At 44.6% G+C, this 26,912-nt stretch overlaps 1 protein-coding gene and 1 long non-coding RNA gene across 2 annotated transcripts in view; one reads left to right on the top strand and one right to left on the bottom strand.

Annotated features, from left to right (window-relative positions):
• LOC142776345 (uncharacterized) overlaps nt 1–26,912 on the top strand; it is a 266,778-nt gene that overhangs the window by 4,912 nt on the left and 234,954 nt on the right. The gene's annotated exons all lie outside the window — the stretch shown is intronic.
• LOC119161997 (nose resistant to fluoxetine protein 6) overlaps nt 1–26,912 on the bottom strand; it is a 118,932-nt gene that overhangs the window by 16,320 nt on the left and 75,700 nt on the right. Inside the window, exons 8-9 of the mRNA XM_037414484.2 lie at nt 25,250–25,372; nt 1,585–1,705 (exon numbers count right to left, since the gene is read on the bottom strand). Of these exons, the coding sequence (XP_037270381.2) occupies nt 1,585–1,705; nt 25,250–25,372 (244 nt within the window). The remainder of the gene's footprint in view (nt 1–1,584; nt 1,706–25,249; nt 25,373–26,912) is intronic.

The raw sequence follows: 26,912 nt of genomic DNA, 5'->3' as shown, positions 1-26,912 counted from the left end.
ACGGACGACGAAGGTGAATGACACGCCCACACATGATAAAAATGCATTTCATGTAAAACATGACTACACGCCACAACCATAGCGCGCTGTATGCTGAATTTGGTATATGTGAAGCAGTTGAAACGGCCGTGAGCGCATTATGTAGTCATGTATTACATGACACGCATGTCATAATCAACATGTTTGGACGTGTCATTTACTTTCGCTGTCCGTTCGCGTCACGTACTGCCAAATTTGATATGTGTGAAGCTATTGAAACGACCACGAGCGAATCTTGAGCGTGGCATGGAGTCATGTTGTTAGATGACTCCATGCCACTTATCATTGATAATATCTCAATATTATCATGTTTGCCCCAGTCACGTACCTTTGTTATACATTGACGTCACGTAATATCAAGTTTGGTATATGCAAAGCTAGAGAAACGACCGTGAGGGACTATGAACGTGGCATGTAGTCATGACACACATGACATGCACGTCATCATTTTCACGTTAGAGTCCAATACTTGTGTTTACCAAGTAGTCAAGTTATACCATACCAGTTTTGCAGCAAGTCATGAAACATAACCACCGCAAGAGCAGCAAGACCATGAAATGTAAATCATGACATTGATGACATACATGTCATGATATTCTTGTTACAAGTAGTCAATTATGCTCGTCCGATAGTTATGTTATGCCATAAGAATTTCGGTATCAATTTCATTACCGAAACGGCCAGGAGAGCTAAAAGTCGTTCGCTAGATACGACGCCTAGCTTAATAGAGAGATCAATTGATACGCTTAAAGTCATCGAAGAAGTAAAACAGTGTTTCAGATGTAACAAAACAACCAGTTTTTTTATTTTTCGGCGGTTGTGTTCTGCAAGCTACGACCATTATCAACACGCCAGGAAAACTGATCTTACTTTCAAGAAACTGCATTTAAATGCAAAATTGGACATCGTCGGAATGCACCAAGTGTCTACTAGGTTAGCGTTGATGAGCCCTGGACCGTTTTTCATACTGTAAAGATCTGCACGAGATAGGCTCAATGAATAACAGCGTAGTTTAACAGCATGTCGTTCCGTGGGCATTAAAAATATATCAAGGCACACGCCATCTTGTGAACTTCTACATTGCTTGAATTCTTCAGGTTTTTTCGTTATTTAAGTGGGGAAGCGACATCAAGCATGTAAATTAGACATCGGCCCTCACTGAAAAGCAGAGTTTAGGAACTAATAGACAAATTGCATTTATGTAAGCAGGCTGAGTAGTGGTGAATAAATTCAGTTATTCTGCCAATTTTTGAGATTGACTATCTTGTTAGACCATAACAAACCTTTTGTACGTCCACCTGGGAGGGGGGGGGGGGGGGGGTTCTATATATTGCCCCCGGGATTACAATGCTAACACATCTGTCCTCAAGCACAACAGCACCGTGCTCTTAATTATATAGCAACGTCACGCACATTCGCCATAATTCTGGGAGGTGAATATCACTATTGGGACTTTTTCAAATTGCTCGAATCCTGCTTCACAAGAAAACAAGTTCACCATCGGGCGTGCGGCAAGCACAGCTCAACAAAATGTGGCTGACTCACCTTCGAGATTTTAGTCTTGCCGTATTGTTGAACAAAATTGAAGGTAATGCATCCCGAGAAAAAGCACACGGCATGGTAGAATGGAAGCGTGTAGTATTGCGTTGTTGTGTCAATAATGGCTCTGTCAGGAAGAAATAGTATAAAATACACATGTGGTTTCAAAATTGAAAACCGTTGTGAATAGGTTTATTAAACTGCTTAGAACTGGACGTCTTTTGTTCGTTCTTTTTAAGAAAATGGGGTAATAATCGGCCTGGCAAGGCGGAAGCGAACGCAAAGCCCCCCTCCGAGATAGGCTAAATTTGCTGTGACGCTTATATTGATGAAAAGCTAGCACAGTAGACCTGCTAACAGAGAGCACACATGGAAATTGTTATTTTAAGAAAACACACATTCGAAGGAAGGGTGAAGCGACGAATGCTATAACAAGTTGTGATGTCATAAAACGTGAGAATAGCACGTTACTCTTTTGGATCCAGCACTTGCAACTCTGCGAAAAAATTAAGGCCTCTGTAAGGAGTGAAATGATCCCCGCATTTTCTGTTGTCTTAAGGCGAAGTACATGACAGAGAAGACCTTGTATGAGCTGTTTACTCCTGTCTAGCAGAATAGCGCTTGCTTGAGTTCCCAACCATGTCCTTAGAACCAAAGTTCGCAGGTGCTGCTCAAGCAACGCACCCCCAGCCTCTCCCATTCCTTATCCTCATCCCTTGCCATTTCGTGCCTGCTTTCTTCCGCGCTTCTCAAGCGTTTCCTCCGCGCTTGAGAAGCAATCCACGGCAGTCTTCGAACACCGGCTTATGTTATCGCATGCACCATCCGCTTATTGCAGATGACCGGTTCACTTATTCTATTATGCAGCAGCGTTCGCCGGAGCCGCGAAGGTGCTTTTTTATTTTAATAGCAGTTATATGAACACTCTCCACTGGACTTTGCCGCCGACGTCAGCGTCACTCACCGTATATGTACAATTATCTATATATAAATAAACGCAAGAAAAATAAGCGAGAAATAGACTCTGGCGCACGGAATCAAACGTTGGACCTATGCAACATGAATACAACGCTCCAATTACTTAGTCTCAGAGGAGAACCTCCTGCAACGTTCCAACGGCAAGCTCTTTATATCTATCACTTACCGCTGTGCACGGGCATCTCGGGGGGAATTATCCTATTTCCAGCATTACTAGCAAGATGGCGAATTGAGCGTGCGTCGCTACGTCGTCACGACACGGTGGCACGCGCTCTCATTTGCCACGCGTAGTTTGCCCCGCTGAAATGGTGGGGGAGGTGACGCCCTTTTGCAAGCCCTTATAGCGTGGTAGAAGGATCGAACGTCTTAGCTGGCCTCATCTTTGCCTGCAATGATTCTGTTGTAGTTACCGAGTGCAACATTGTCACCGCCATTATTGCACAGTCTCCGTTGGTGAAAAGCGCGTGATTTTCAGACACTGCGAAGTAACAATTGAGATGCTTATTTGCGTTTATCTGAAACTGTTAGTACGTTTTCTGCGCCATTTGTGTGTGAGAAACACAGCGCACGTTTTGATCTGCTTGCCATTTTGTGCGTCACCTTCTAACTTTAGCTATCGCGTTCATTGATTCCCCTTGGCGGCAAAGGTGTAACCTTTATACTCGTGGCTAGAACATACGATGCGCAGAATGATGCCATTTATTTTTGCTTTCAACTGAACAGAAATGTGGCGAACTTATGTCTTGTGTACCCATATAACTGTCATCGCAATAAAAGTTAAACCAATGTGCTTATAGGCCTTCATTTGTTGCAGTGGGACATCTCAATACCGTGTGTTCGTTACTTTAGTATGCGAATTTCGTAAGGAACAAAACGGCTCACTGACACATACGCAGCAGTACTCACCAAGCGACACTTGGCTGTTCTTGAAGCCACACTAACAATTTTCTCCTGTGCAGTGCCACAATACCTCGTTCACATGTTCAAAGGATGCATCGAGTGCATTGATCAAATCGAACTACTGATAGCCTCCAACCACCATGCAGAATCTCCTGCGCAAGCAGTGTGCCAAGTGATGCTCAATCATAGAGCGATATAATGTATCAGCACGCGCCCACATTGTTTTAGCAAAGCATTTACAGTAATTCTTGTTTTGCGTTAGCAATGCACCTCTGGAAGTGGAACATGACATTCACATGGTTCAGATATGTTCACGTTCACAAAGCGCAGGTGTCTAGCTCAGTGGGTAAACCCCTCTGATTCTGTGATTGGCTCCATTCGCTCGAACACCGCCAAGAAAATGAATTTTGTTTTATACATGGCTGGTCCCATTTATTCCAAATGTGTGGTGACACAGGAGGGAACGACGATCATACAACTTTCTCCTTCAGTTGCCTAAAATACTTGCACATTTAAATGAAGAAAATAAGCAGAAATATAAAAATTCGTAGTTCTTTATTAGACGCAGTATAAATGGAACTAGCAGACAATGGTGGCAAGAAAAACATAGCCTCTGCCAGTGGAGGGTTATCATTTTCACCAATTGTCTTATCATTTATGTTAGAATTACTACTAATTAATTCCCCGATATTTCCCTTGGCATAATGGTTGCCCCGCCGTGGTGGTCCAGTGGCTGAGGTACTCGGCTGCTGACCCGCAGGTCGCGGGATTGAATCCCGGCTGTGGCGGCTACACTTTCGATGGAGGCGGAAATGTTGTAGGCCCGTGTGCTCAGACTTAGGCGCACTTTAAAGAACCCTAGGTGGTCGAAATTTCCGGAGCCTTCTACTACGGCGTCTCTCATAATCATATGGTGGTTTTGGGAAGTTAAACCCCAAAAATCAATCAATTCCTTGGCCAAATCGTTTGTCGATTCTCCCTAATACTTCACATAGAAATATTGACGACCTTTCGATTAAAAATAGTATGCAGGGTTTTACGTCTTGAAACCACGATATCTTAATGAGAGATACCTTAGAGAACGACACCGGAAACTTTGACCATCTGGTGTTCTTTAACGCTCACTCACATCACACAGTAAACAAGCCACAACAACATCGTCTTTATCGAAATGCAACCACCGCTGCCGGGATCGAACTCGCGACCATCGGGTCAGCGGCCGAGCACCTTTCTTTTAGTGATACGCTATCCTCACGCAAGGCGGCAGTTCAAGGCACCTACTGCTTTATCCTGTTCCGGCGCCATTTGACAAAACAAACACAACGGACAGTTGGCCAGCATGGCGTTTTTACTGCGCTCTGATTGCTCGTCTATGTCCCGTAGCAATGTTACGCTCTGCAGTTCAACGTTATGAACCAAGTATACGTCATCGATAGATTCCATTTAGATATACTTCTCATGTCACATCACTTTGCCATGGATTCTACTGCAGCTATGTGAGTTGACCACAAGCACACTTTCCCGAGTGTTAAGCATGAGCATCCATGTGCTAACCACATTGTGGTTGCATACACTGGTGTGAAGAGACTGAACGGCAAACGGTAGGCGCGGAAAGCGCAGGCAGTCCCTTGCAGGTTATTCTTTTCACCATCGACAGATGTGGTGCTTTGCGCCGCTGCCAGCATTCTTTATCGCGCCAGCGCTGCGACGCGTCTCGTAGGCAGTGCATTTACTGTTGTTGCTGCGCAGCAGAAGTTTCGCGGAGCGCTTTGTGGCGCGATGCCGCTTCTAGCTATCTTTCAAATAGCAATTTGGAAAGGCCGTGCACGAACGGACACCATGTAATCAGCGACACTACAGTGTTTCCGGGTGTAAATAAGAAGGTTTTCGGAAGTGTGTTAAATTTTTGTTGTAGATAATTGATTGATATGGAGGGTTTAACAGTCCAAAACCCCCATTTATTTATGAGAGACGCCTTGATGAAGGGCTCCGTAAATTTTGACCGCTTGGGATATTTTAACGTGCACCCAGATCTGAACACACGGGCAAACAGCATTTTCGACTCCATTGAAATTGCAGCTGCCACAGCAGGGATTCAATCCCGCAACCTACAGCGCAGCAGCCGAGTACCTTAGCCACTTGACCAGTTTTGAGGGAAAATTTTGAGATCTTGGTTGTTAATCTGAGGGGTTTATGTTTTGAACAAAGTAACACAGCCCCCTATTTAAGACATTCTTTGGTAAAGCTATCCGTCAAAGAAACAATTAGGCCAATCATGGTTTCTGTATTTGCTTTTTGAAAAGGAAAGCAGCCAGTGGCACCCAGCACTCGAGGGTGATAAAATTCATGAGTTAGCACAGAAAAGTGGCAGTATCCACGAGAAAAGTCAAAATAACGCATTACGGTAAAATTATTTATTTCACTAAAATCAACCTTAAGTTTATACTTATATTGATATGTACTCTGAACATTATACACTCGGAAAGAAATGAAGGCTATAATTACACTCCATGTAGACGGTTGGTTTTTTTAAACTGCTCCATTTGTCTGAAGCATTCATTGAAACTGCTGGCTTCCATTGTTGTTTTCATTTTGGTTATTGCATCGCAAACAGATTCGCAAGGTAGAACACAATAGATGAGAAATAGGAAGATAGAATGGGACTACTGAACGAAGTGGCGCACGCCCGCCGTCGGTTGCTCGGGTTGATCGCAGTTTTGGAACACCAGCCTGGCCGGAGGCCCTCGTGTTTCTACCATGTTGTTTTTACCGCTGTAGTGTGATTACCTTAGTATTCATTTTTCTTAGCTTTGAGGTTTGGTTTTAGAGTCTTTAGCTGATTATTCGCTTTTGAATTTACCTCAATCTGTTGTGCTGATGTCGACCAATTCTTCTGGCTAGGTGCGACATGCGTGATTGGAGTAATTGTCACGTAATCAATTGCCGTTAGTCATTTTTCCGAAGTGGTGTCAGCACCATTCCTGTCGTACTGGTGCCTACAAAAAGAGGTTTCACCAAGCTCACCAATCCTCAGGCTATCCAGAAGGAACTGAAAGCCTCATCAAACCACTTTCAGACTATCACCAACATGCGCCGAAATTTAGACAAGCTGGCATAGCATGTAGGTCATTTCACCAGACCTGTGTGCAGGATCTGCTAAACCATTTAGGCCCCAACGTTATCATACGGTCACGCATTACCCGACGAAACATTTTAACTTATGCAGCTTTCGAAAACCTTTCCAGTAATATACCTTGCAATACCTTAGGGCGCTTCTTACAGATAAAATGTGGCCGAAGTTACCTAGGTTTATTGGGAAGGTGCTAAAACAGCCGCGAAATAGTAGTTCTACATTCCGCCGCATCGGCATGCAATGTACTTCGGGGTAAACAAAATTTGGTATTGATAAAATGTTCAATAGCATGGCGCATATTAACCTGAGGATAGCCTGCACTGTGTGATCTCTGATGAAAGTTTGAAACAGATTAGGCAATTGGAACTTTGAGAAAAAGCACGCTAATTTACGTGTTACCTAATGGTCACGCTAGGATTTTATGTTCCGTATTTTGTTCAAGTCCGTTACATCGTCTTACACTCCTTGGGGGGGAGGGTGATTTAGCGGCACTCGTGCACCAATTTCTTGTATGCCTGAGTTTACTATAAAGTATATAGCTAGAATACGCCAAGAAAACGAGAAATGTGTATTTGCTCTCTACAATTTCTAGCTATATGGGGCTACCACCTAGTTTGACGAAGATGTCACAGGTGAGGAATCCGGTTGTTTCGATGGAAATGTTACTATATTAAAAAATAACTCCTGTATGTTAACATCGCAAAACAACAATATTATTATGAGGGATGACCTAATGTATGTGTCTGGATATTTTGCCCCCATTGCAATCTGTGCACCAAAATTGTAGACAGCCTTATAGCCAGCTTAGAGCAGGCGCTAAACATGTGCTTGTCGACGGCCGTCACACTGGTGGATGCGATTGTGATGGAGATGAAGCCGAGTATGAGGAATGAGGGGAGGGATCACCAATCATATTATCTGCTCAGGTGTAGAAGAAATCTTGACACCTAGTTACCTTCAATTGCGCACAAGAAGATACAACTTCATCGCTGTAATGCAGTGACCACTATAACTGCTTCACGACCGTACGGCCCAGGTGAATGCTAATGTAGGCACCTACTGGATTGCAAGTGCCCCGCCGCGGTGGTCTAGTGGCTAAGGCACTCGGCTGCTGACCCGCAGGGCGCGGGTTCAAATCCCGGCTGCGGCGGCTGCATTTCCGATGGAGGCGGAAATGTTGTAGGCCCGTGTGCTCAGATTTGGGTGCACGTTAAAGAACCCCAGGTGGTCTAAATTTCCGGAGCCCTCCACTACGGCGTCTCTCGTAATCATATAGTGGTTTTGGGACGTTAAACCCCACATATCAATCAATCAACCTACTGGATTGCAACAAAATAGGGGATTCTCAAGCTCGCCTTGAGAAGGTGAACGTGATAGCGACATCATGTTTCTAGCGCACACTTCAAACACTTAGTGCATGAAACTTTTTCGAATTTCCTATGCACCCCCGGCATGATCTTAAGAGAATACGTGAAGTAGTGCTGTGCGCCTTTTGAAGCGGGGTACCATACTTACAACCACAGCGTCATTATTAAAATCCCATAATCTGACGCCCGGTGGCAATGGACGCTTTTAACACGTATTATTACTGCAATATTGCATGTTGCATTGTGGAGCATGTATACAGAACGCGTGTGTTTGTGAAGCACAGAAGCTACTTTCACTCCATTTCCAAGCATAGGAAGTTCTTTTCAGTTTCCTCTTAAGCAGAGGCGTGGCCGTGTGGGAGAGTATCCGCTTGCCACGCAGAAGACCCGGATTTGGTACAACTTGACCCCAAACAACTCTGCTTCGGTCCCCACTCTGCTCCACTGTTATTTGCCATTTATGTATTCTATTTGCATCGTTCTCAATTTTTCGGTCAAGCATAAATTCATAATTTATCGCTCACAACCTACGACGCCGACACTGGTATTTTTTGGAAACAAGTGTTTTAATGCTACTGCGTTAATAAAGTAGAAAAACCTACTGGATTGCAATTTATCGAAAAAAAAGTGCTAGTGCGTGACAGTTACTTTACGAAGTAACTCTGGGCAAGCTGTTGTGCTTATTAGCAGCTCATGATCCAACGTCACGGAACTTAAATTCGGGATGTAAATCCCTAAAACCTACCAGATAAATTGAGATAACAAGTGGAGCGGAAATGGCCATCAAACAGCTTCAATACTTGCTAAAAGTGCAACTTGAGATGCACATTTTGAAGTAGAAAATAGTCATCTTTCTTGGAACTGTGCGTAACGGCAAAAGACGCAGGTGCATTGGAAAGAACTTCATCAGCGTGGTGACTACACAGTGCAGTTGATGCGATGTCACCGTATGCATCCAATGCTTTATACCATTTACCATTGTGTGCCCAACTAATTTCTAAATTCATACTTCACAGTGTGTAAAGCCCGGAATAACCATGATGTTTTTTTTCATTTTAGCTGTAGCATAAAAGCCCAGCGTGATCCTACCGTTGTTGGCCGTATCGTGTACACTAAAACCTCGTTCCCAATTAAATTTTCATTTTCATCTATGCAGATACATATACGACAAAAATTGCATCTGTTTTCAGGATAGTCATAAAAAAGAAACTGGTATCTCATGGGTCAAGTGTACGTTTTTCGTCTCAACCCCGGTGAGTTCTTTCATTCCGCCTCACCTTACATGTACAAAAAGCTTCCTAAGGGCTACCAATTCTAAATTGAGTCTATAAAAGACCCTAGAAAAGCTTTCCGGATAAGGTGTATTTTCCGTTTACCGCTGCAATTGCCTGACCATCGAGGAGAGCTTATACCAACCAAATCAGTTAGCGCTACATTTGTGGGTAAAAATTGCTCGTCAGATATAAACCTATATTCTAAGATCTCTCGTGTCGAGCCCCTCGCTTCCCGTCCACTCCAATAAAACTGCCGGAAAATCGGCGACAGCGCAGGAGGATGCAAGTGAAAGGTTTGTTTCCGCACCTGTGGCAAAAGCCACTCCTTAAGTGAATGCGCTGCAACATCAGAAAAGTGCTGCCTTTGTAGAGGAAATCACTTCGCAGGCCATTCTCAATGCTGTGCTTGCTCTCAGAAAATACAAATTCTAGAGATCTAGACCACCGCCGCCGTTAAAAAGGCAATAGTAATGGACAAAAAATAATATACACCATAACCTACTAGCTAAATTCAATTATTCCAACTCAGATAACGCGAGGGCTAAAAGCTCAGGCTCCTACAGTTCAACAACAATCAAATATCATCATTGGTGCCACATAACTACATAGCGTGGTGCTGGACAAACTATCCGAATACCTAGATAAGGTTAAGCAGCCTGTTTCACATGTACAATCACACTGTGACACGCCTCAGGCAACCACAAGCAATGCTACAGATATAGAAATTGAGATCTCAGCTCATAGAGGTACAAGATTGCCTATCTCCGCGGATCTGAAGTAAGAAAAAATAAAGAATGAGTTGTTCCTTGCAAGAAAATATCCCAAGAAGGACGAGGCATGTGTCTCTGCGGTGTGCTAAGTACCAATGTTCAACTAAAAGAACGTCAATGGAACTGCCAATCTGTATTTTGAGCCTCAACCACTTAAATTACCTTTCTAACCAACTGAACCACAATATTACGAACATCCAAAAAACTTGACTTACACTTGATAAATACTTTCAATTTACAGGATTCCGTTCTTTTCAAATAGATTGTCAAAGGCGGGGTGGTGTTTTATTGATATTTGTATAAGGTAAATTATGTCATAAGGCAAAAATTGCTTACAAGGTGCCGCATACTGATTGTAGAATTACAGCATTGAGCCTTCCAGGTTACCGACATTTTTTCAATTATAAATTGTTATTTCCCTACTGTTGTACAAAGCACAAGTCACCTTTACAGCGCTTTGGCAGCCTGTCGAAAATAAACGGTGCTCACAGGTGACTATTTATTTTCATTTGTCTTTGGGAAGAAAGACAGGCCTGTGGGATTGAAGGCTGTGGGAGTGAACCACGAACAAAAATTTCTGATGTATGATTAAAAGGCACATACCATTTTTTCCCGGTCAGACTCGCTCAGTGTTAATTTTGAGAATTTGTACTACTGCAATTATTGTTTTGTCTAAGTCCGTGGTTGACTGTGCAACTAACAGCGACAACAGTTTGGCAGCTTTTGACATTGCATGTTCAATAATAAATTCATTGCAGCAATCACGAGTATATGTCAACCACAGAAAATATGAAACGTGTCTGCGTTCTGTCATTTCAAAATTTCAGAGTGGCAGTGGTCAGGAAATCTCATCTAAGATCGGCTCCACACTAGAGTAATGTCGTAAAAATATGAGTTTGCTATCCGATCGAGTAAACAACCCTCCTTCTATTGGTGACTGATGAATGTACACGCGAATTCAGAAGACAGAAAGCCACTGGGAAGAAGGTTCTCCATAATGAATGCCCAAGAAATTGGCAAAAGTATCAGTTTTTTGCAGGTATATTTAGGCATATTGTATATTGCGCAAAAGGGGAAAATGACATTCGACACTTCAATCATCTTTCCAAATCAACAATAGGCTTGATTTGTTCGCATATCTCCGGTCAAGAAAAGTACTGCCAACATGTTTGACAATAGAATCATGCATCTTGACGCCGCACTGAATGACACTTCATTCAATGAACGCGGCCACAAAACAATCACCTACTGTGACTGAAGGATGAGTTTACCTCATATGTATAAAAAATACAGAAGAGCACCATGGGATCAATGAGTGCTGGCTTCACTAACGAGAAGTACGTTGCCTTGCTTTTTACAGCAAGGTAGGTGGTGGAAACAACAGAATTCCTCCTTGAGCAGGACGTCACTTATGTCCTGACAGAGAAATGGAACAGTGACCCCATCGAAGCAATCCTTGGAAGGGTGCGGTCAATGTGCGGCGAGAATGACATGCTGGATGCTTGAGCCGTCACCACTGCTCTGGACAACATCGTTAAGTTGAACATCCCAAGACCAAAAAAAATCAAGTTATCAAATATGGAAGTTGAGGAAGAGGCTGCAATGATATACAATATACTTGATAAGGACCCGGGGTCTTTGTTGGAGTACGAGGCCTCTCTGTCTCCATCTTCCCTCTTCTCCGGCTTGATGTGCCTCGGTGGTTCTGTATCACGTTTCTTAACTATACGATGGTCAATAACACGTGCAAACATGATAATCATGGCATGCGTGTCATGTAAAACTTGACCACAAGCTACACTCATAGCATGCTCGCGGTCTTCCGCTAGCTCTACATATGCCAAGTATGGTATCACGTGACGTGATTAAACGACGAAGGTAAATGACGCGTCCAAACATCATAGAAAAAAACCAATGCTTCGCCATTCGCAGCGCCCATTCGACGCCCTGTCTCACTACCTCCTTTCAACCCAGAGTGTACTCGGCTCGTATCAAACAAAATGCAATGAAAGACATTGTTTCTGCGGATTGCGCTTTGCTTACATATTCACTGTATACATTTCGTATGTCGTAGCCACGCAGATCCATGATTGTGGTACAAATAAAAACAACATGCACGCAACTGACGCAGCTTGGCCTCCAATGCCAAAGTCGCAGTGGCATGGCGAGTCACAGTGCACTTCGGGAAGAACAAATACTGACTCTGCGACTGAAGAGTTTCCAGAAGAATACAAATAAATCCTGGTACTTCCTTGATCACCGTTAGACACACTTAGAGTGTTCGTCGGTAGGCTGGAGTGTCCACATGCTGAAGCCGTGCATCAGGCACTGGATGTTCCACATGCAGTGCTTGAAAGCATTTAGTAGGCACAATGAACCGACAATTTTCTGTGGAACATCTTACGCCCGGAGTCAAATATTATCGTACGAAGAGTCGAGTTTAAGCTCTCGCGCAATTTTGATGTTGCCTTCTTTCTATGTTCGGTGTTTTTCATCCCTCAATTTTCTTTCACTGCGTAGTATAGCAATACAGACGCTCGCCTGCTTGACCTTACCGCTTTCCATTACTGCTCCTCCACCTCATGAAAAGTAAAAGCAGAACTAAATGTGGTCACTGATTTTGCAAAAATGCCAGTTATTTCTGGGAGTGCGATGCAGACGGCGCCTTAACACAACAGCGTCCAATGTTTTCTATACATAATTCCTCATGAATTTCATGTTGAATTTTGTCTCGGTATTTACTAATCATGACAGTCTGGTCAAGAAAGGCAGAACAACTGGAAGTTTAACGATATCAGGGCATGTTTCTTCCCTGACATTGCTTTATACTGTTGTCATGTTCTCGAAAGAAATTATTAACGCATCGGTCAGTTTGGCTATTGTAACACGTTTACACCATCTTGTACACAACATCGTAATTGAAGGCATGTTCTTCACTGTTCTTCACTGTATATGGCGGTATTTCAGTTTTTCAGGTTTACACACTTGCACAGGCCTCCAACTCTGTTGGGGGCAGAAAACACTACACTTACAACTGTGGCTTAATAATCCGAAGCAATATTTGATGCATGTACGGAATAAGAGCAGTTTTTGTCCTGTCCTTGTTTTATTGCGATAGCAGTTATGCGGACACTCTTGGCTGGATTTTGCCGCCAGCGTCGGTGTCGACGTCGGCGTCACTCGCCATATGTGTATAAGTATATATCTTTATGAAAACGCAAGAAAAAATCGAGAAAAAGTCTATGCAATGCGGAATGGAACTTGCAACCTCTGCGTGGTGAGTGCCAGACGTTAACAACTGAGCCACTACGGAGCACGTCCGTCAACGTGCAAATATGAAGCTATTTATATACACCACTTACCGCTGGGGATTGGCATCTCGATGGGGGACTATAGAAATTTCAGCATTAACAGCAAGGTGGCGTGATGAGCGCGCAGTGGCACTGTGGAATTACAATAGGTATGATGTTGTGAGAGGAATATAGAAAAAGGTCATGGTTCCTGGGCTGACGTTCGGCATTGTGGTCTTGTGCATGAGATCAGAAGTTCAAGCAAGATTAGAAATTAAGCAACGTGGAATAGGTAGGCTTGCTTTAGGGGCTCACAGGAATATACCAAATCAGGGAGTACAAGGTGATATGGGATGGACATCATTTGAGGGCAGGGAAGCTAGCAGCAAGATAAAATTTGAGAAGTTTTTGAGAGAAATGGAGGAGGAGCGTTGGGCTAGGAAAGTTTTCAGCTACTTGTACATGAAGAATGTCGATATGAAATGGAGGAAGCGAACCAGGAAATTGACTGGTAATTACTTAGAAAACAGCAGGTGGCATAACCAAAATGAACTATCGCTTAAGAAGAAAGTGAAGAAAACGGAGACTGACATGTGGAGAATTGACATGATTAAGAAGTCCGCGCTAGAGATCTATCGAACGTTTAAGCAGAAAATTGCCAAGGAAAGGATCTATGATAATACTCGGCGTAGTTCTCTACTGTTTGAGGCCAGGACGGGAGCATTGCGAACCAAAACATATCGGGCCAAGTACGAAGGGGTAGACACAGTATGCAGTGCGTGTGGAGAGGAAGAAGAAACTGCCGAACACTTGATAATGTTCTGTAAAGGGCTCCACCCTATAGTTCAAGATGATGGCACAGATTTTTTCAAAGCACTGGAGTTTAGGGACAGGGAGGGCAAAATAGACTTTAAGCGGGTAGACTTAACTAGAAGGAGGTTATCTGATTGGTGGCTAAAGACAAAGCACGAGTGAAAATAAACCCTTTACTGCAAAGTACGAATCCTCAACCTCACTATTTAAAAAAAACATAAATCTAATGGTTTGTTCACTAAGTATTACGGCTAGGTGGCGTTAGCCACCGCCAGATCTAAAGGGTACAGCCACATCCATCCATCCATCCATCCACGCGCCCTCACCTCCCACGCGTACTTTGCCGCGTGGAGAAGAGTGGGTGGTCGTAAAGCCCCTGAACGCACATTCGCGGCCCTTATCTCGTGGTTGGGAGCATCTTATGCCTTGGCTGTCTTTAGGCTTTTACCGAAACGATTCTGTTGTACCGGGCGCACAAATATCGCTGCAATCGTCGCACAGTCTAAGTTTGTAAAAATGCGCGCTTTTCAGACACAGCCAGTAACAACTTAGATGCTTACTCGCGTTCATATGTACCTGTAAGTACGTTTCGTGCGTTATTCGTACGTGAGAAACGCGGGGCACGTTTCGATCTGTTGCAATTCTGCACGTGACCTTCCCTATTCTCGCTATCGCGTTCATTACTTAGCCTTTGCGGTAACGGTGTGACTTCTTTCAGAAGCACATCATTGCTATTGTTGCGCGTACAGATTATGGTCTCCAGAAGGTCGCTCCAAAAAGCTTTTATTTGGTTGATTTTAAAAGCAAATTGTTTGGGAAATTTGATGAGGATACACTCTCGTGGGAACACGTTCGTTATGGTGGCAACATGAACAGCGCGATCATCTAGTTTTGAGTGGACGGAGGCTTAGGAAAGGAGGCGTTTACTTAAGAGAGTGGCACGTAACTTCAACGGGCATGTGCTGGGGTAAAATGACGGTGAATGTCGAGGAAGTGTATGTGACTACTCCCAGTAAATTTGATAGTGAGAGTCAGTCCTGGGTGCCTGCACAATTTCAAGAACAAGTCTTTTATTCTTGCGAGGTGCTCTCGGCGGTCCTCTTTAAAAGGTCAAGAGATTTCTAGACGAAGCGAAAACGTTGACAACATTGGGCAACCTGCTGGCTTCGATGTTTCTGTGAAACTAGAAGACGCTCAGCATAAGAGTGATGCAAAACTAAATGCGAATGGCGGCGTATAGTAAGTGAATAAGGTGTGGTTGCAGTTAATTACAGTTCATTCCACGTAAATGAACAGCAGGTCATTTAACCTTTCAACATAAATGCTGACAGTGTACTATAACTTAATGGGCTTTGAGTTCTCAATACGTGTTTGTACAGCTGTGGCAAATGCACTGTGAGGCAACGAGTCGTGCAAGTTTGTTATGTTGATCAATAAGTCTTATGCATATGGCGGGCAAGGAGTTTTCAAAGGGGTTGACACCTCACAAGACCTTTTCACGAAACATGGTTCATCGACCTTGAACAGGGAAAGCCGTTCTGAAGGTAGGTTCCTGAGCATCACTGCACCGTTTCTCTCTCGGTCACAATGACGCAAAATGGTTGCGAGTGTTTATTAGTTTTTACTATAAAGAATGCGGTTAGGCAGAGCGGTCAACTACAAACCTGCTTTTTCGCAAACATATATACGGCCTTATTTTTTACTTTAGACGTAAAAAAAACTCTCTCCCTGCATTGAATTTTTTTAAAGCGTTTTGGCATAATCTTGGCTGATGCTGGGTGAGAGAATTATGACCCTCTTTATCTCACTGTAGAATCTTCTGCTTATGTTTTGTATGCTGATTTCAAATCTGTGACCACGGTCTCCACGCTTGGCTGTGAGAGTGCGATGACCACATCGCACTCTCACAGCCAAGCGTGGAGACCACATCGCTGAGGTGGCAGACCCAGCCGCAACGGTTGGGTCTGCCAACCTCAGCGATGCGCTGATTATCAGCTTGTCTATGGACGGAGCTATCACCGTTTTTCAGTCATAGTGTTTTTTAGCGAAGCGTCCACGTAGAGTACACCAGTGTTTTCCTCCACCTGTCGAACCAGGGCCTTCGCTCGCGCAGTTCTTTTCCCTTCGTCTTTTTCTGGTTCCTTTTTCTTGAGGAGTGGCTTGGTTTGAATTATATTTTTCAACTCTTCGGAAAGGGCTATCCTGGTTGGATTTACCTCTATCTGCCATCCCATTTTCCGTAGGTGTAAGGCAACACCCGCACTGACCTCCACGCGGGAGAACTGTCCATATTGGCCGAGGACTAGCCGGCATAGCTACCACATCCCTTGACGGCCTTAAAAAAGATTACTGAGATATAGAGAAATGCAAGGCAGAAATTTTCCAAACCGCACCTGCTACTAACCAGGCAAGATAAAACTATATTTCGGCGAACGCAGGTGGGATAGCTAGCGCATCCTCCCTTAATGCAAGCTTTGTCCTTTCTGCCAAAGACAAAGAGGCACGCTAGCACACATCATAGCCGAGTGCAGGAACATCAAGAGGCCCCTGCCTCCCGTTCCCCCCACACACCCAATCTTCAACCCTCCGAGCGATTGAACACCTTATTATCCAGCCCGACCTTGCTGACGTAGCTGGCAATAATGTCCAGCGGCCAGGAGTTGCCGGGGACGTATGGGTATCGAGAATGCGGAACCACCCTGTCTATTGCAAGAAAAACATTCAAATTTCCGAGCACAATAAAGTTGATTTTCTCTCTGTCTTTTAGCTTTTTTTCCTGGGCACATTTATTGTGTCTGAAATGGTAGGCTGCTTAATCTTTGAACTTCGTCGAAAGCGCATCAACGCTGTGTGGTTTCGAAATACCACTCTAATAACAAGCTTAGACGCAGCCTATGGCTCGGCCTTTTTCAGTAGCAATGGTGAATAAAGGATTGAATTATTTTCGCGGGTAGCCGACGTTTCTTCGTTCGCAAATCATACGGCCTTCTATTTTGCTGGAAGTTTCATTTCTGTAACTTCTATTTTTCTGGAGCATTTCTATTTGGTTCTTTGAAGTTAAGTGGTTGCAAGAGAGGCTTTGGGGCTTACAATATAGGATGAATTGTAGCGCAGTCAATGACCCGTGTCTGTTGGCTTCCCTTTAACAGAAACCACAAGTTTTTTTATCTTTTTTTAACCTGCTCAACAAAACGAAGGAATGGTGATGCAGTATTCAAACTCGATCGAGAACTTTGTAGTGGGAAGAACAAATATAATATACTACCGAACGACTGCAACAGAAAAATGGCAAAACGACAAACCTTGGAAAGGTTACGCAGAAGAAAAAATATTGCCACCCCAGTATTGCGCACAAATGGTTAGCCAGCTAAAGCTGAAACCCGTGGTGACGGTGTTTAGCAGAGGGTTCAACCCAACGCTGCACTGAAGTATTTCACAACTATTGGTTACATGTTCGGGCTTCTTAATGAGGTTAGACACACGTTAGTTTACCATACTGTCTATTCCACATCTCGCCCATTTTGCGTCTCTTTATCACATTCGTGGAGACTTGTAATTAGTGGTGAAACGCGTTTCGCAGTACCCTAATCGTAGTAGTTGTTCTCGAACCACAGGCGGTCACAGGCGTCACTTCCGAAGCCTAAGTTCAGCTGAAGATAGTCCACCGAAAGTAGGCGATCGGCTAAGCCACCGCGCTCCCCCCATCATCAAATTAACGCCTAAACACTGCTTGTTGCAAGCGTTAGACATCGCTAGCTAACTCAGTGGCATGGTTAGCAGGATCCACCCGCCATTGGCACTTCTGTTCGCGTTCGCCATTTCGCACGGCTTGAAAGGCTACCGAATCATCGGTACGCAGTTGCTGCCGGCACTCGGCCTCCCGGGTCTGGTTTTATTCCCGAACTGTGCCATCGGCCCGGCGTATGCGAGGTTTCTCACGTTGCCACTGTCACCAGTCTTCTAGAGTTGTCTGTAGCTTACCCTTGCGGAAGGTGTCAGTAGAAGCTGATGTGTGCGTGCTCGGCGTAATATCTACGACAGGATGAACGACGTCACTGACGACGCAGCCAATTGCGTGTGTACCTGGGTATAATAATTACAACTACGTAACTGATAGTACAACCAACAAATACCACTCTTGACACCAATGTCAAATGAATATTTTTGTTTTTCGTAGCTATGTACATCTTCCGTTGTAAAAACAATGCTGCTTCAAGTCCCTCGGATCCATCGCCACAATGTAGGCGCCCTGATTACACTCAGGAGCAAAGCATTTGCCGTATAGCCACCACGCTGATTATTACAAGATGTCGCTGCAACATGACCACAGTATTCCTTGAGGAAGATGTCTGGCTTCTTCGTGCCTTAGATTACTTTGGTTGGGGCAGAAGCAAAGTTTTGGTTATGGCAAGGTCTTGGTGCTCTGGTGGTAGCTTAATCTTGTGTGGCAAAATGGAAATTGACCAGCATGTATTGTTGCGCATAAATATAAGATATTATGCATATCTCGTACAAGCCGTAATAGTTCAACTGGTGTCATTGTAATGTGGTCGTTTCATGACATTTTAAATCCTAAACTTTGAATTTATTGACGTCGAGATATGACGAATATGAACGATGGTCGCAACATGGATGTAGATGAGATGCATTTCTTCTGTATCATGATTTGTTGCATGAGAATGCTCCCCGGCCTCCTATGCATTTGCCTAAAACGGCTCAAAGGCGAAAACGTGCCGTGGTGGTCTAGTGGTTATGGTACTGGAATTGACACGCTGGTCGCGGGATAGGATGTCGGCCGTGGCGATAGCACTTTGACGGAAACGAAAATGCTTGAGGCCCGTGTTGTAATATTTAGGTGCACAGCCCCAGGTGGTAAATATTTTTGGAGCCCTTCACTACGGCGTCTCTCATAATCATACTGTGGTTGCAAACAACTTTTCGCGTCTTAGTAAAGTACTATATCACGATCCCGAAAACCTTAGTCTTGCCACGTTATCAGGCTTGGTAAGCGCGGGAACGTGTGAGAAGAAAATCAGGGTAGAGACAGCCCCGTAAGATTCCCTCGCCAAACAGCATGGCGCTGTAAATTTTGAAGGCATCTACACTGAAGCGTCAATACGTAGCTTCTTCTCAATAAAAATGAAGAACATTTTCAATTGTGCGTGCCATTGATTAAGCACTCGAAGTTTTGGAATATTTCATTGAGGCAATTTGCAAAAATTAGAAAGATATCTTTTGAAATTTGTTACGTAGAGCGCAGAGAGTTCGGTGCAAAATTGAAAATAAGAGTTCATTTCCGCCAATAAAGAACTTATAACAGTGAAACTGGCAGTGGCAATACAGATTTCAAAGTGCAGTGTAGCCTTTTAAACCATGTTACTGTTTCTCTTCACTTTTACTTTAGAGCACAACAGTAATACAGATATAACTTGAGGATAGGAATTTTCTTGTTTTCAGCATCTCCTACTTTTCTTTCACCAGTATAATGTACTGATCCTTGCCAAGGTCCACATTTGGTGGAAATGCGGTGTATTTGAAGTGGTTCATGGCGCCGCAGGTGGCGATGCCAGCCTCTCACAGACCGACATTCTTTTCTCTTCCTCAGAACCGTCAGCAAAGGCGCCGAGAGGGAGATAAAAGGGGGAGCGGTCCATGACTGAAACGAACAAGAAATTTAGTTGGTATCGAGACTCTCAGCAACAGGCTTCACCTCTGCAACACTCGCGCGTACTCTCAACTGGTGACCCGTAGGCCCAAACGTGCAACAACACGACGCCATCGAGAGCCCGGCAGTGGCTGTAGCCGACATAAAGTTTGCTGTCCTTTGGACCGGCGACCCGGCACTTTGGTTCATCCAGGTTGAAGCTGAGTTCACCACACGCCGCATCAGCGCCGACAAAACGACATACCACCACGCGGTGGCCAACCTTGCACCTGCCACAGCGGGTGCCAGCAGACGATACGTACCGAGTGGCAAAAGAGGCACTGATTCGCCATCTCATCCCTTTGAAGCCGGAGCGCCTACAGTAGCTGCTACTCTAGACCGAACTGGCTGACCGCCGACCAAGCCATCTGTTGCGCCAGATGCAGCAATACCAGGCAGCACAACAAACCTCGACAGTCGCCTGGTGCGGGAGCCTTTCGTTCAAAAACTGTGCTGCTATCCGCGACTGTGCGGATAGGCATCAAGGAGAGGCAGACGTTCACAAGATTGCTCAACTAGCTGACCAACTTCAGCTCGTTACCCCACCAGCAGTTGTCACAGTGCTTGCCGAAGCCTCGCACCCTTCCACTTTGCTGGAGATTCAGGCGAAAATTTCTCGCCTTGACATCATCGCGGTACTACAGCCAAGCAGAAGCCTACTACAGCCATGCTGCAGAACAACAGCGACAGCTGTGCTGGTGCCATAATAAGTTCGGTGACACTGCAAGGAATTGCGTGCCGCTTTGAGAGAAATCGGAAAACGCATGAAGCCAGCACTGAGGTGAACAGGTGCCACCGATTCAGAATAATGTCGCCGGTATTTCTTCCTGGCTGACCGCGAGAAAGCCACCCGCTTCGACGTCGACACTGGGGCAGAAGGGACACGCTGCTGGCGTCATCGGCTTATAGGAAAGGCCCGAGCTTGTCGCCGTTGCATTTTGTCAATAACACGACGATACCAACGTACGGACACCACTCTCTCTAGCTAGACTTGGGCTTCCACAGGACATTCAGTTGTATGTTTGTGGCAGATCATGAAAAGCTTGCTATCCTTGTAGCGAAATTCTCGCGCCATATTGGCCTGTTTGTTGATGTACGCAACCGGCATATACAGGATCCTCTCTCACAAGCAGGAGTGTGCGGAAAGCCATCTAAGCATCTCCCTCTCAGCCCTACGATCGTGATTCCACCAGGCACCGCTCGTTTTACGACTGTCCTACGCGAGTTTTTCTCGAGCTGAGGCGGCCACCACACAGACAGGTGGTGCCGTCAAGAACAATGTATTTCGCCACAATTTCATCACTGGACGCCCGTTTTAAGGAAGCGCACGCAGCATGTCCTCCCCCCAAAAGCTAAAAGTAGTTGGACAGGAGTTCAACCACATGCTCGAGCACGGCGAAATGCGGCCCTCCACCCATCCGCTGGCCCATCCGCTGGCCTCGCAATTAAACATGGTGCCTAAGTATACATCAGGAGACTGGCGGCCCTGTGGCGAATATTGAATCCTCAATCGAGCGACCATTCCCGAACCTATTGTGCCTGCCATAAAATTCCCATGGCCCCATAATACATCCCGAAGACCACGGTAACAACGTCAGCCAGCCTGTTTAATATCCTTCGTATGGTGTTCGGCTAGAGAAATCCCGGACATACATCACAGCGTTTTATTAACGGTGTTTTGCTCGGCCTCGACTTCTGCGATGCATACTTCGACGATTTACTCATCACAAGCAGCTCACCCGATGAAAATGAGCTACATCTGCTATCTGTGTTTCAGCGCCTGGTAGAGCAAAGAATACTGGTGAAAACGAACAAGTCTGAGTTTGTGATGCACAGGCTGATGTTTCTTGGTCAGGTAATCTCGAACTGTGGAAATAAATTTCCTTCAGACAAGTCTGAGTTTAGCATGCACGCGCCGATGTTACTTGGTCAAGTCATCTCGAACTGCGGAATTAAACCTCATCGAGACAAGGTTAAAACAGTTGAGCAGTTCCCACGACCCAACACTAAACATCAGCTCTATGAAATTTTGGGCTTGTGAACTACTACAGTCGTAAAATACCCCAGTGTGCAACTATTCTGCAGCTCTTGACCTCCAGCTGTCGGCACACGAAGGTGTCGCCAAAGAGCTCCACTGTACGGAGGGTGGGTGCCCAAGCGGCCTTCCAGTAAAGTAACATACGTTTTGCCGACGCCACACTATTCACTTACCCACAACTGGGGGTTTCGTCGTTTATTATGGTGAACACATTAGGCGCAGCTGTGCGTTTCACCCTTCAGCAATGCATCAATGGAAACTGACGCCCGCGGAACAGCGGTCAGAACCTTCAGATGTTAACTGTTGGCCGTCTACGTGACAGTCAGGCACTTCTGATATTACTTGAAAGGTACAGAGTTCCTTGTCATAACGGACCACAAACCTTTCACGTATGTGTTGCGATCACCGAGTACTGAGGGGGGGGGGGGGGTACCCATACTGCCTGTGAATTTCAGCAGATGTTACACACGACTTGCCATGGACATCCATCACATCAAAGTAGCCGACAACGCTGTCACCAATGCCATTTCGCGTAGCCTATTGAGCGCCATAACCTCACTCCTAGAAATAGACCTCAACAAACTGGCGGCTGCTCAACGCGATGGCGACGAATTGCTCCGCCTCGCTAAACCTGCATTAGTTCCCATTGCGAGGTACAGAAGGCCTTTTCTGCGACGCCTTTACAGGCAAGCCATGACCATTTGTCTCTGCGAACCTCCATGGCAAGCTAATGGCATTGTTACACAAGATACCACACCAGCAAATCTATACTATGCAAAAGCTCCTCACCGCTCGTTTTGTACGGTCAGGCACCAAGCGTGATTCCGACAATGAACGCGTTAGCGCCTCCCGTGCCAGCGTTTTAAGGTGTAACGTTACACCATGGTACCGTAGCCGACGTTTCCAGGACGAGGTGCGTGATTCGGCCTTCTACAAGTCGACATTATAAGGCCGTCACCACCCTGTCAGGGATAAATGTACTTGTTGACTTGTGCTGATTGTTTCATGCATTGGGCGGAGGTTATTACCATTCGTAAAATCACAGCTAAAACTGTTGCTCATGCATTTGTTAGCCACTGGCTCTGTCACTTCGGCGCGCCATCATTCAACACAAGCAGCAGAAAAAGCTAATTCGAGTCCACAATACTCACCAGTCTAAAGAAGCTCATTGGTACTTCGTGGCTCAGAACGACAGCCTACCATCCCACGAGTAACAAAGTGCTTCAGCGATTCCACAGGCAGCTGAAAGCCGCACTCATGACAAGCAAAGAACACTTTGGGGTGAAGCACTGCCCATTGTTTTTTCGGGCATATGCAGTGCATTCAAGGCTGTAATCGGATGCAGCCATGCAGAACTTGTCTACGGTACAACTTTGCGCCTGCTTGAGGAGGTTTTTGCGGCTTTCCGACAACAAGTCCACATTCTTGCTGGTGACTATGCATCGCACCTACGTCACATCATGATGACAGTTCAAATTACACCTCCACGACTGACATCTGATTAATGTCGTGAAGAAGGAAACGTCTACCCGCCTAATACTAGTCATTTTAAATACCCATATATTTAACGCCTATGGCAAGTGTAGCTGCGAACCGTCCGCTACACCATTATTTATAATACGAAACAGCAATGTAGCCACCGCACGCACGTATGACAACACGTGCAGCTTCACGCGTTGTTGGTGCTGAAAATAATGCTGATTACATACGCCTTATTGCTTTGTAATGACTGGCCGCTTAAGCCATCCAGTCGTCATGGAAGCGACATGGCATGGAACCTGGTTCTATTGTTTTCTTATATCATACAATATAATATATATAAGTGGTCTAACTCGCGTAGCATGACACCCGTAAACAGTTATTTTTTGAAACAGTTGAATGTACTGGCGTGACTGACATAAAACCTCACTTCCGTGCGGAGGCTATGAAAGTGATTGACTGCCATGCGAGTATATACAATTCAAAATAAAGGATTCAGAAGAAAGTTTTGTGGGTGCAGTGCACAAATAGATTAGAAAGAAAGGAGCGCACTTACGTCAACTGAATATTTTTGTACTTGTTTACGTGTGGGCCGTAGCATTTCGTCAGCCACGCCAGTGGCTTTGTTCAATTTGACAAAGGCAGTGTCATGGCAGGATGGTAAACAAATAAACAATGTTGAATTATTTGTTCAAAAATGTTCAAAACTGTTAGATTTCAGAAAATATCTGTCAATTTTGTCTAATATCTTCCCCTATAATTTCATATCATTATTGTGTGTTAGATCGGATTAAAAATGTGTCAAAACACGAAAGGAATAAGCCCTTAAGAATGCACTTCTTTACCTTATTCATTATTAAGGGTTTCGTACTGGCAGATTGGTGCCTTAGGTTGTATACAAGGGATTATTGGTCAGCTGCCAGCTCGTAGTAAGGTAATGTGCTACTTGACGCCACACACGCTCTTAAAGTGTGTGCCACACTCGTCGCCTTGGCTACTTATGGCACTGGCGGACACTCCCATGTTTAAATTCACGTATATACCCAATAAAGTCACCCCGCCGTTGTGGTCTAGCTGCTAAGGTACTCGGCTGCTGACCCGCAGGTCGTGGGATTGAATCTCGGCTGCGGCGGCTGCATTTCCGATGGAGGCGGAAATGTTCTAGGCCCGTCAGCTCAAATTTGGGTGCACGTTAAAGAACCCCAGGTGCTCTAAATTTCCGGAGCTCTCCACTACGGCATCCCTCATAATCATATAGAGGTTTTGGGTCGTTATAGCCCACATACCAATCCATCAGTCCAATAATGTAGCTGGGAGGAAAGCCGCAATGGTAGCTCGGTGGTAGAACATCGAACGCGTCATTCGAAGGTCGCTAGTTTGGTTTCTGTTCACAGCAAGTCATCTTTTCACCCACTTTTCTTCCTTCATATCTACATTACAATTTGGTATAACAACTTCTACTATGAGAACCCTTTTCTTGTAATATTGTGTATTAGATCTGATTTATAATGTGTCAAAACGCGAAAAAACGAGCCCTTAAGTCTACACTTCTTTCCCATATATATACAATGGGAGAGAAGTGTAGGCATAAGGGCTCATACCTAATGTACATAATGTTGGAGCCTGTTGACTGCCCCTTTAAAAAGGAATCGCATGGCATTCTTGCCTCCGTGTTAGAAAAAAATTTGGTATCACTGAATTTGTGATGCACTTGCTGAAACTGTAGTGTCATACATTTATACACACTAAGAGGCTAGTGGCCAGTCGTAATTTCCAAAAAAGCTTTGCACAGAATGACGCAAGTCACAAACACATAAAAATAGTAGCATACGCACTTGCGTTTGCGTGTCCTTATGCGCGTGTCTTGTGTCATTTTGTGCACTGCTTCTTTGAAAGTCATTTATTAGACATACGGCGTTGCTTACCTGTAGGTCTTATGCAAAGTGGCAACAAATGGCAGCAGGTTAGTGCCATATATGTGCCACGCACCAATCCCACAACAAAGTAGCGAGAGCACCACGAAGATGAAAACAGTGACCCAATTCTTTCTGTCAAAAACATAATGACAATAACATTTAGCGTTACATTCAAAATGGCAGGAAATTCTTTGTATGGTTTGTGCATTTCTAGAAAGAAGACAATCAACCGGCTTGACAGCGTCACAATTTGACAAAAAGTAGCAAGAACATTTCATTATGTTTGCATTGTAAACACTCAAACACTAAAGAAGCAGAAAGTGCGTAATTTATTGACACTATGACGCACTTGTGTGATATAAGGTGTATAATAATTGTGAGTAGTCGTGGGTCAGGCATGTGCACGACGGAGTGCAATGAGCGGTGTCGACTTGACAGCATTGCATAGAGTTAGGCGCTGTGTATAGCGGTTGGCTTCGTCAAATAAAGTGTACAATTTTGTGATTCCGGACCACGTGCGTAGCTCTATAGGTAATACAAACCATACGGATCCTACGCTACAGCAGCTAGCAGACTAATTAAACTAGAACCAATCCTTCCACCATTATTGCTATTTTTTGCAGTTCCAGATCGAATGTCCTCCTCAGGCCGTCGAGCACGTGCTCCACCGCTGCCACCAAGCACGCTATGTGAGTAGAATAGAGCTAGTGCAGAACAAAGGCGTGTGCTGCGAAGCTCACGAATTCATAATTTCATCCGGGTAAACTGTATTCATGCTCATCTCACTCTTATACATCTACGTGTTCTACATGTAATCTGTCTTGCCGTGCTACTGACACGATACTCGCATTCGAATGAGATCGTAGTCGCGTTCCTCTTTTCATTTCGGGCTTTGGCAAGCACGTCATCCGCATGCGTCAGGATGGGCATGCCTTACTGTTGCGTACCAGTGGGCAGACCGAACGGAAAAAAAGAATGTTTTTTTTCACCTCATTAGATTAAAAAAAATCCTTATGCATTACCCTAAAAAAACTCTCGCGCAAATGCCATCTTCAATTTATTTACAGTCAATGTATTTAATACCCTCCGCTTCATTGCGAAAAATTTTTGCACCTAACACTGGTTTATTTACTCGCTCAAACAGCGGATGCATTGCATGAACTATTGTTCTCATCGGTATATGTACTGGCTCTGTGATTGGCCTATCTTTGACCTAGCGAAGTAGATATAACATCATCCTTAGACGACGCGTCATATGGCATCACAAATATTTGGCATCTGTCACATTGCGACCTAGAAGAATATTATAAGGCCTGCTCATTGCCGCCGTGACGACATTTGTTTTGCTCGAACGAGCTTGCGTATGGTAGGCTGTGAATCTGATGCCACCATCACCTCCCGTTGAAAAATAAAGCGTTTGCGGCGAGTTTTACATGCATGACAGCTTTATTCTGCCTGTTGTGTAAAAAAAGTTCCGGTATGAGTAATTGTTGTACTTGAAAGCGTTTCAAGATTCCACTATTTCTTCCGCCAAAAAATCGAAAATTGTGCGCTATCAAACGTATGACGATCCACCATAAGAGCAAAATTTATTAGACCAACGAAGTAACAAAATAAATATGGTAAACTTTATGGCTTCTTTATTTACACACACACGTGCGCGCACACACAC

The sequence above is a fragment of the Rhipicephalus microplus genome, chromosome X (assembly GCF_043290135.1).
Source record: "Rhipicephalus microplus isolate Deutch F79 chromosome X, USDA_Rmic, whole genome shotgun sequence".
NCBI lineage: Eukaryota > Metazoa > Arthropoda > Arachnida > Ixodida > Ixodidae > Rhipicephalus > Rhipicephalus microplus.
This window is presented reverse-complemented; position numbering and strand designations above follow the sequence as displayed.